The 11,720-nt window shown below is 33.1% G+C and overlaps 1 protein-coding gene across 2 annotated transcripts in view; it reads left to right on the top strand.

The window, feature by feature from the left end:
* The first annotated feature begins 2,527 nt into the window (after nt 1-2,527).
* LOC109072596 (sodium-driven chloride bicarbonate exchanger-like) overlaps nt 2,528-11,720 on the top strand; it is a 60,492-nt gene continuing 51,299 nt past the window's right edge. The window contains exons 1-2 of one of the 2 annotated variants that reach the window (XM_042764327.1): nt 2,528-2,720; nt 8,319-8,348. In XM_042764327.1, coding sequence (XP_042620261.1) covers nt 2,673-2,720; nt 8,319-8,348 — 78 coding nt within the window. In that variant the 5' untranslated portion in view covers nt 2,528-2,672. The remainder of the gene's footprint in view (nt 2,721-8,318; nt 8,349-11,720) is intronic. The other variant, XM_042764329.1, reaches the window with a different exon arrangement.

The following is an 11,720-nucleotide window of genomic DNA, read 5'->3' as shown; positions in this document are numbered from 1 at the left end:
ACATAAAAGGACAACATGGCCTCATGAAGATATAAACTGCCTCTGAAAATTAATTGTGACTTCATACATCCACTATAATATCATTGCAAAATTTGGGTAACATTCATTGTTTAAACTAAGTTATTTCAGTTGATATTGATAGATAGTATAATATTTTATCTAATGCAATTGCGTTTGTTTTTAGGTGTGACTTGATCCATATTTTGGCCTATAATACTAGGCTATATTACACACAATAACAACATTTACCAATATATTATAATAGAGTCTTGTATCATACAAATCTTTAACTTTCAATAATTAAGCTTGTTTACATCCATATGTAAACCCAGATATCTGAATATAAACGAGCACTCGACTCGACACACCATAACCAAAAGCAGACTTTGCACACTATTCTGGAAATGTTAAAGTTGTCCAGAGTTTCAAACAAATATATAAAATGTCTATGTTATAAAACACTACACCATTAGCTGTTAATCCTGGTCCTGAAGTGGCCCTGTACTGTACATCTATTCGTGTTTCTCTTATTAACATCTGAATTAAATTAAATCAGTTGACTAGTAAACTATTGAAGACCTGAAAAGAGTGGGTCAGAAAAGGGAGACATCCAAAATGAGCAGTTTTTCAGTTTTCCAGGAGCAAAAAGAAAGCAGAAAAAGTAAGAGCAGTGTGATAATATCCTCCTCATTTGAGAAATCCTGTATGATTTTTGATAGTTTGCTGCCTCCCTGTGGTTCAGTGATAAGCTACCTAGTAAATAAAGTAACCTTTTTAAACAGTTACTTTAGAGTTCTAGTGTAGAATTATGAGATTAACGTAAAGTTCATTATTTGATTCAAAAATCTGATGTCAAAGGAAAAAGCCAGCTCTAATCAGATAGATGTAACCCCCAAAACCTGTATTACACAATTGCGAACACTAGATGGCGACAACCTCGTAATGATGAAACCAAAAGACACTTGCATCATATTGTAGCCTATTTAATTATACACTATTATAATTAATGATATACTATATCATATAATTTTATACTAGTTTAATTATATATTATTTTAACGTTGTATAATACATTATCATTCAATGTAAGAATATATTAATATTGAAAAAATATGTGGAAAATGTTGCACTGATGCCTGACGTCCCAAACATACAGTGTCCCAAAAAGCATTTGGATAATCCAGAAAATTAGAAAACTAAATATCAAATGAAGTGGCATATATTAAAAAAATAAAATAAAAAATAAATAAAAAATAAACGATAAAGGAAAATGTATACAAATATCTTTATTTGTCATTTGAGCAAAAATGATAAAGAAAATTGAAAAAATGTTCACCTGTGCAGTATTTGAGCACAAATGATAATTGATTTGATACTGTGCTTTCTAACACAATGCAATTCAAATGCAAGTTTGACTTAAATGTCCAAATATTGTAAACGAGGAGGAGGCTGTTATTGTAAATGATGTAAAAAGCAACTTAAAGATGGTCCAGGATTTCTTTCTTTCTTTTCTATTTTTAATATCTGCCTCATCCAAATAATAAATAAGTTGAGCCGTAGTGCAGGCCTGACAATAGTGCAGATGGCAGAATATAAGCACAGCAGGAGTTTCGTTGGCTCTTAATATGAAACTATATTTTTCCAAAGTCATCAGAATTATTGTAAAAAAGAAAGCGTAAATTGAATATTATGAGATGTATTGTTTTTATATAGATCATATATATAGGAGACCTGGTCTAGTTGGCAAAGTTTTACTCCATTATTTCTCAGAGTAGATTTGCTGTATATTTAAATTGGACATTTCAGTCAACCTAAAAGTCTGGCAAAGACGCTATTGAACATTTTTATAGACTATAGAGGTAAGTATACACTATGGGATCTTTCCATTCAATACTCAATAATAAGCTACTTAATGGTTTTCAACAGAAGTTCAACAGAAAACATGGAAAGAATAGCATCTAAAAATATCAAACCATTGTTTTGGCCAACAGAAATTGGAATAACTTGTAGGCTATAGAATGAAAAACGCCCTTGTACGGAGAATAGTTATGTGTTTTTTTGTTAATATTGCATGTAAAACCTTTCTCAGAACAAGGGTGACCATCTGTAGTTTATCTCAATAAAATTAAAATGCTAATAATTTTATGATTTACACTATGCAATGCAAACATGCTAAATCTCACCCACAATCTTCCAAACTTCTTTCATTCCTTTGTGAAACACAAAACTTTCTGAAACTTTTGTATGGACAAAAACTCTTCTGTTGTTCCACAGAGTTAAAATAAGCCATGCAGGAGGGGGAGTAAATGAAAACACAATTTTTAGTTTTTGGGTGAACTAACTATCCCTTTACATTTGACTAAAAATCTCCTAGTTACTAAGATGCAGACAAACGTGACCATTAATTCTGCACGGTCTCCTGTACTTCCGCATAGTTATTTGTACAAAATGCGTCTCTTGTAAGGCCCAGTCCTGACAAATTTCGAGGCACTATAACATAATGCCCCCTCCCCACTGCTGCGTCACACAGCAGCTACATGCGCCCTTATGAGTGAGCACTGTAATAATATCACTGCACTAAATATGTGAGCAGATCACATCATCTGCGCTGATCGGCGACGCTGCACGCAGTACGCACTACACGCACTGGAACTGGTCTACAGGTACAGAAGATGGACGTTAAGGACGAAGGCGCACAAATGGAGCCTTTGCTGCCCGCGGTAAGACGCTCTGCGATCAGTCGTGTTAAACTGTAGCGCGCGGCATCTGTCTGATCGGGGATCTTATGATCTGATTGAATGCGTGCGTGAGAGACCTTGAGTTCGACTGAATGACTTGCGCTCGTGCGTGTTTTGCGCCTCTGCGACACGCATGTTACAGTTGCATTATGCTGCAGTGCTTGTTGCAGATCACTACGCATTTTACTAACGCTTTCACAGGTTCATCGTAGATTATCTTAACGTGAAATGTCCGTATTTACATGCAAGATGCATGAAACGTCATTAGTCGACATCTAAATGAGAAAGTTGATTTGTACCATGAGTGAACTTAAGCACGCACACGAGAGAAAAAAATCAGCAGGAAGAAGAGATTAAATTTTGAGTAAAGAAAAAGAAGCCTAATTGAAGATTGCATTGCATTTTTCATGACAATTAAGCATACATTTCGTGGCAAATTTGCATTGTGAAGAAGTATGATACTCAAATTTTAAAGTAATTGTACTGTACTTCATGGAAATATTTGATGGATTTGTCTTTAATAAAAAAATAGAAAAATACTGTATTACAATAATGAGAAGCTATTCAGTTGTCATGAAAATAATGTAACTAGATTTGAATGGGCCTCATAAATAGGATTGTGTAATTTTTTTCTTGCAATGTGACCTTTTCACTCTCAAATTTTCATTACCGTAATGTTTAAAGATATTTTACTATTATTTTTATAATTGCTAATAGTATTCAAATATTATGATTTTTTTAAAAAAATATTTTGTGTGTGTGTGTGTATATATATATATATATATATATATATATATATATATATATATATATATATATATATATATATATATATATATTAAATATATAAAACTTTGTTATATATAGTATTTTATTATTAATTATATTTATTTAGTTTATTTAAAATTTTGTTTATAATTATTTTTTTTTTACAAATATAATTAATATTTCTATTCATGAAGGTAGGGTTAAGACCCACCAGTTGAGGACCACTGATCTAAAGTGGCTTTCATTTGATTGTGAGATCACTGCTTGTCAAATTTATGGTAATAGTTAAACGTAGAAAAAAAAAACAAAGTTCCTCTCCAGTGCCTGGATCAATAAAGCCTGTGAGCTTCATATGAATCCAGATCTTTGGCCATAAAGCTGCTGCTGAACCTCCTGCTAGCTGGAGCATCTCAGACAGGCCTAGTTTTATCAGGCTAGAGCTCATTAGCTCTTGTCCAGCTGCAGTGGACTCTATTTTTATTTTTGACGTGACAAATGGCAGTCCAAGTCTGGCTGTGCTTCATTTCTGAGAGTAGTTTGTGGCTGAGTGAGATGAATAAGTTTCTGAATATATATTTCAGCAAGTATGCTACATCATTTAGTGATGAAATCGCATCAGAATCAGATCATTAACTTTATGGGGTTAAACTTTGTTCATTAAATACAGTATAAGTCTGTAGTAGCATATCTGATATGCACATTTCTGAGGCCTCAAATTTATCCAAAAGATCAAAATTTTGCTGAAAAACCTGTTGTACACAATCTACTACATGCTTTATGTCGTCTGACTGATAGTTTAGACTTTTTTTAGCACATAAATGAAAGTTGCAAACGCAAGAATAACAACAATCAGCATTGTATTGCATTGCATTGCAAGTTTTGATCATAAAACTAAGCATTTAAATATCATCTTACTAAGGCATATTACTGGAGATTACTGGCTTCTGAATAAAACAGGTGTTCTTCCTCCATATTCTCACTATATCATACCATATGATCCATAAAAGCAATCAATTATGATACTCAACAACAACAACAAAAAAAAACACTTATGCAAACTGTTTTTTTTGTCTAAAGTTTCGATAAACTGTTCCATTAAAAACAAAGATAAGGAACAATATATTTTTCTCACTATTATTTCTTATGTCAGGCTTTTTAGGGTTAACGTTAGTATACTATGATATATTTCTAAAGATTTAGAGTAAGACTTATGATCTTAAGATATTAGAGAGACGTAAAAAACATCAACAACAACATTGGATTCAAAGTCCCTTTAGACCAAACCCAGTGACTCTGAGCGGCTGGGTGTTTTTGTGTGTGTTGGAGGCTTGTACTTTCCACACCAGAACATTCATAATGTATATGTTTAATCATTCAAGCAAGCTCCTCTAATCACCTCAGAACATTTCTTTTCATTATTGATCCAGTATTGGCAGAAAAGCAGCTTTTGAATGACCCTTAAAACAGTTCTGAGCAGGTTAGTGTTTAAAGCACTTTAGCACATGTTTAATTAGGATTATCTGAGGCTTCAGTCATATGTGTGATGCTGTTCAGTTACAGCGCGTGTCATTTAAAGATTTGTGACATGAAGAGTTTGGATATGTCTGGATCTATTAAATTGTTCAAAAATATATATAAAGAATCCTTTATACAGACAATGACTTGAATACACCTTATAGAGGTTGTTGTATTAATACTAAGTTTGATCTGTATTTTTTTTATAGTTTTCTGTGGCATTTCAACAAAGGTTGTAACAGTAATTTAAGTAGTTTATTATTGTGATTTTTTTTTTTAGAATTAATTGGTAAATAAGCAGTAAAAAGCAGTAAAACAATTTTATTTAAATGTAAATTATTATTAAATATTTAATAATATATATATATATATATATATATATTATATATATATATATATATTATATATATCTATATATATATATTATATATATATATTTTATATATATATATTTTTATTGTAATATAAAAATATTTTAAATTATAAAATACGGAGCCCCGCACATGGCATGCAGGAAAAAATAGTAGGCTAAATCGTGCGCATGATTTACTAAGTCATTCCCTCAATGTACTGAAACGTGCACATGATTACTATTGCGTTCCCTCGATTTACTATTTCGTTCACTCGATTTATAAATTGTGCACACAATTTATTTATTTTTTCTTGCATGTCATGTGCGGGGCTCCGTAATAAAAATATTATATTAAATATTATTTGATATAATGTCACAATATTTTAATATTTGTATTGATTTATTAATAATTTATCTAATTTATTTTATATAAATATATAATATAATTAATAATAAAACTTTGTCTGCCAAATCAAAGCAGTAAGACAATTTTACATGTTGTAAAACATTATAAAATATTTTATACACACACACATATATATATATAACGTTATATATTATATATATATATATATATATATATATATATATACACACACATATTATTATTAAATATTTAATATTATTATATATGAAATATAATTTTATATACATTTATAATATTATTAATATAAAAACTTTTGTCTGCAAAATCATAGTCAGTTTGGTGTAATGACATTTTTGGGTTATGTGACAAAGGCATAATAAAGGAAATGACATCATAAAAAGGACCCCTGTAGACCCTTATGATTATGTGTTAAGGTCAGTAATTTTCCTTAAAATATCTTTAATATATATCGACCTTTTTCTGACATGGCAAGGTTAGTTCAAACGTTAAATGGGGCAAGACATTAAAATAATGATATTCATGATTTAAAAGGTCATGAAATTTCTTTTAAAAATGTGATGAAGGTGTGTAGATGTGTAAATAAGGTATCTAAAAGTATTTTAGTATTTTTTATTAAATGGCTTTTATTTATGCTATTTGTGGAACTCATTTGATAATTGCTGTACTTTATACAGTTATTGTATTTTAAGCTGTATATGTCTAAACCACAGATATATCTACAGTTAAAGCACCACTTGTTAAAGATTAGCACATGAACACAGAGCGTGTAGAAGTTCTTTCAAAGGTTTCCTCTCTCACGGATCGCAGGGCAATATAATGATGGCTTTTGCAAAGCTCTCTGCTAAAACAAAGCTAAGCTTTATTATTCAGATTACACTGAAAAACATTTTCCACTCAGCATGAGTCTTGAGCAGATGAACAAAGCTGCTTATTATTGCTTAATGGAAAATAAACATTGAGCAGTACAGAGACTTACATCTGTTGATAGCGATTATGTCACGCCTAAGCAGTAAATTGTGCTTCCAAGACAATGATAGTTGAGATCCAATTAAGCATATTGTTTAGACTAATCGGTTGTAATAGTCCAGAGCTCGTAATCTCAGTATGAATGTACTGATATGTATGAATAATAGAATAAAAATGCATCCTAAGTCTTCTCGCAATACTTTGGATAATCCGCTAGAGATGGTCATGTAATGGCCTTTAGCAGAGATTAAGCATGTACGCAAGGCTTCTGAGGTTGTTTTTCAAACTAATTGGTGCTCTTTGGATATCTAGGATTAATGTGTTTGAAAGGGAAGATGTCCTGGCACCTCCTCTGTTAAACATGTTCTCCCTTTTAGTGGGTAAAATAAAATTAGAGCCAGTGGAAATTCACTCAGTGCCACCTGCCACCAGTTTTAGTGCCTGTGGATATGCAAGAGTATGATTGCCTTTCAGTCAATGCTCAAACTATATGGTTTATTAAAAGACTATATGGTAAACCCAACCACAGTTTAGCTGCAGAGAAAGCATGCAAACTGCATTTTAAATCTGAATTAAATGCATTTGCAACACTTTTTCAGATTTTGAAATGCGTTCGACAGATGTCAACAGAGTCTGCCTATGTTTTGCATAAAGTTCAGCATTTCATAACTTTCTGACGCTCTCGCGACTTGCTGTGCTCTGCTGTCAATCCCACAATCCCACAGTTGCAAGCCTGTGACTAAGCTGCCTTAGAGAATGAACTGAAAACACAAGTTGGCAAGAATGGCCAGATTCTCAATGGTTGTTAAGAATAAAGTTAATGTTGATCACCAATGTTATGGGTCATATCTTCAAAAAACCCTCAAACTAGCACATTACTGTTTCCCCTTAAAAATAATAAGTAAAAAAAAATGCATAACAGGGCTGCACAATTAATCAAATTAAAACCTGAAATCACAATATGGCACAATATGGCAAAAAACTGTGCTCTAATAAATACATTTATGCACTGTGTCTTTCAGAGTAAAGCGCAGCACTGTGTTCATTTGAGCAGCTTATTATTACTAAAGTAGTAATATTTCTTGCTATTTTTTGTGTAGTAATTTTGACAATGATAATAATAGCTATTATTATTATTATTATTATCATCATCAAAATGTTAATAATAATTATTAATATTATCAAAATAATAATAATAATAAAAATAGGTATTATTAAAACAAATTGACAAAAACAGCAAGAAATATTACTATATTTAGTAATAATAATAGAAAAATAATTGTTGCATTAGAAATCATAATATTACATTAAGTTTAAAATGTTATTATTATTATTAATTTTTTTTTTTTAGAAAAATCACAATTAGACATACTGTAAAATGAACAAATTTACATACTGTAAAAATGAACAAATAATATAAATAATACTTAACAGTAGGCACGTTGTGCACTGCACTGACACAAATCAGAAAATTGTAAAGAAATCCTGAATATGTGTGAATGCTGTAGTGTGCTAATTAATGAAGAGTAATTAGTATAGTGAGTCAAAACAAATGACTTGAATTTGATCTGTAAATATTTGCATTTTGCAGGTGGTCACCTCTCCTGGAAGACAAAGCGTGGTGAGTCGAAATGTTTAATACACACATATTTTATGATGGCTGATGTCTTGTCACAAATCGGACTGCAGCATACATGGACGGATGGATTAGATTGACAGAGAAACTGCCAATATATTTTGATACATAGGTCTTGCTGTTCCAGAACTCGTCAGCATACATTACTTTCAATGCATCTGACATTAGTCAATCTAATCAGCATGACTGAGGAAGGACAATTCACTGCTACAATTCACACCCAGTCACAACTTCAAATCACAGTATGCTTAAACTCCTACAGCAGCAGTTTCTTCCTCATTGCATTTTTTTTCATGCATTCAGCAGCACTGAACCTTCGAGACGCCAAAAGGTCACAGATGTTATAAATCTGTCATCTGTCAAATTGAACACTACTCAACACATGCTCATTTCTGCAGGATTTTAGTCAGAAATTTCCTTGAAATGTCAGTGGAATGATGCATAGTTACAGTAATCTAGCTGCGTATTAGAGATTTATAGCATGTTTTTAAATCATTCTCCTCTGAACTTACAATGCAGCATTATTAGATGAGTTGCATTGGCTTTTTGGGGGTTATGTTCTTGAAATGAATCATTTATGTATTGTTTTGGTAGACAGCACATTTTTGAAATGAGGAAAATCCCTGATGCAAAGCAGCAAAAGATCAGTGAAATGCGCCGCACTGACACTCAAATTGAATCTGCTCTTGTCTGAGAGCGTTTGATCTGCTTCTATATTTGTGCTGAATCTGTGTTACACAAGCGAACGCCTGTACTCTCGTCAGACACGGCCAGACAATGGTGAAGGATGAACAGTTTTCAGAATATTGATTTTCATACAGGATAGTATTTAAAAATTTTGGAGCTGGAACAGCCATGGAAACTCAATGTTGTACTTATGCTTTATAATCTAGACGTTGTTCTTACTGTGTGTAGGCAAGGCAAGGCAAGTTTATTTATATAGCACATTTCATACACAATGGTAATTCAAAGTGCTTTACATAAAAGAAAGTAAAATAATCATGTAAAAAAAATTAAAAAAGTATAAAAAGGGGTTGAAAAACTTTTTGAATGTTTTTGAAATTTTTTTTTAATGAATTTAAAACAGTTAAAAATAGAAAATTGATTAGAAAATGATTTTACATAAAATACAGTGAATACATAAAATACAGTGCAATCAGTTCGGACATCGCACAGTGCTCATGAACAGTGCTGTCTTCCACCCTCAAAACCCATGGCTGAAGTGCCTTTGAGCAAGGCACTGAACCCCCCCGTTGCTCCCCGGGTGCTGGATATAGCTGCCTACTGCTCCGGGTGTGTGTTCAAGGTGTGTTCACTTCTCACTGCTGTGTGTGTGCACTTGGATTGGTTAAATGCAGAGCACCAATTCCGAGTATGGGTTACCATACTTGGCAAATGTCACGACTTTCACTTTTTTTTCACTTCTTGGGAAGGCCGGTGAGGAGACCATTACAATAGTCCACCCTGCTGGTGATTAAGGCATGAACAACTTTCTCCAAGTCTTGACTGGAAACAAAACATCTAATTCTTGCAATGTTTTTTTAGATGATAGTATGCTGATTTAGTTACTGCTTTGACATGACTACTGAAACTAAGGTCTGTCTCCAGAATCACACTAAGATTCCTGACTTGATCTTTAGATGTTTGACCCCTAGAGTCAAGGTATGCATTCACCATGAAAACTTCATCTTCGTTTCCAAATGCAATGACTTCAGTTTTTTCCTTTTTTAACTGAAGAAAGTTCTGGCACATCCAACTATTAATTTCATCAGTACATTGGCAGAGGGGGTCAGTGGGGCTGTAGTCATTTGGAGATAAGGCTAGGTAAATCTGTGTATCATCAGCACAGCTGTGATAGGCAATTTGCTTCTTTCTCATTATCTGACTTAGTGGGAGCATATACAGGCTAAACAAGAGTGGTTGCCAGAATTGAGCCTTGTGGGACTCCGCATGTCATGGACGTCCACTTAGACCTATGCTCTCCTAGACTCACATAATAACCTCTCCCTTCTAAGTATGACCTGAACTATTTGAGTACCATCCCAGAAAGCCCGACCCAGTTTTCCAGTCTCTCTATTAGTATGTTATGATCGACAGTGTCAAACGCAGCACTGAGCTCTAGCAATACCAGCACTGATATTTTGCCAGAGTCAGAATTTAAATGAATATCATTTATTATCTTAATGAGTGCTGTCTCTGTGCTGTGATGCGTTCGGAAACCAGATTGAAAATTGTCCAGGTATCCATTTGAGTTTAAGTATTTGTTCAGCTGATTAAAAACTACCTTTTCTATAATTTTGCCTATAAAGGAAGATTTGATATTGGTCTATAATTGCTCAACATTATGTTATCAAAATTGGTCTTTTTCAGCAGGGGCTTAAAAACTGCAGTTTTCAGGGAGTTTGGAAATGCCCCAGAAAGAAGTGAGGCGTTCACCACTTCTAAGAGATCTGCCTCTAAACAGTTAAGCACACTTTTGAAAAAAGATGTGGGAAGTGTGTCAAGATAGCAGGTTGACGATTTTAGATGCTGCACTATTTCTTCCAAAATTTTGCTATCAGTTGCTTCAAAAATAGACATAGTATCTTTTTGATATTGCGGTCGAATCTGGCTGACCTCTGCATAACTTGAGGATGTGCTAATCACCTTCCTGATATTGATGATCTTCTCAGAAAAGAAGGAAGCAAACTCATTGCATTTGCTGCCTGAGAGCATTTCAGTGGGAATCTGACTTGGGGGGTTTGTCAGTCTCTCAACAGTAGCAAAAAGAGTACGAGTGTTATTTATGTTACTGTTTATAAGGTTTGAGAAGAAACTCTGTCTAGCTGTGGCTAGTTTCACATTAAAAGCATGAAGGCTGTCTTTATAGATGCTATAGAAAATTTAAAGTTTTGTCTTCTGCCACATCCGTTCAGCTTTTCTGCATTGTCTTTTCATACACTGCACTGCTGCTGATTTTCTCCAAACTGATTTCTGTCTGCTAATTTTCTTATTGACTATTACAGAAGCAATATCATCAATAACATTCTTAACTTTTGAGTAAAGGAATCAAGGAGAAGATCAACAGAGTGTGCAGAAATGCTTGGTGTTAAAGATATAGCCTCCATAAATAGCACACTAGTGTTCTCGTTAATGCATCTCTTTCTGACAGAGACAGACCTAGATACAGTGGCAGCAGAGATCAATAAATCAAACAAAATACAGAAGTGATCAGATAGTGCTACGTCCTTAATAACAAATGTATAAAATGTTTAGACCCCTACTGATGATTAAATTTAGAGTGTGTCCACGATTGTGTGTGGGTCCATGCACATGCTGAATCAGGTCAAAAGTGTTTAAAACAGTGATAATTTCTTT

This window comes from Cyprinus carpio, chromosome A9, assembly GCF_018340385.1.
Source record: "Cyprinus carpio isolate SPL01 chromosome A9, ASM1834038v1, whole genome shotgun sequence".
NCBI classification, from domain to species: domain Eukaryota; kingdom Metazoa; phylum Chordata; class Actinopteri; order Cypriniformes; family Cyprinidae; genus Cyprinus; species Cyprinus carpio.
This window is presented reverse-complemented; position numbering and strand designations above follow the sequence as displayed.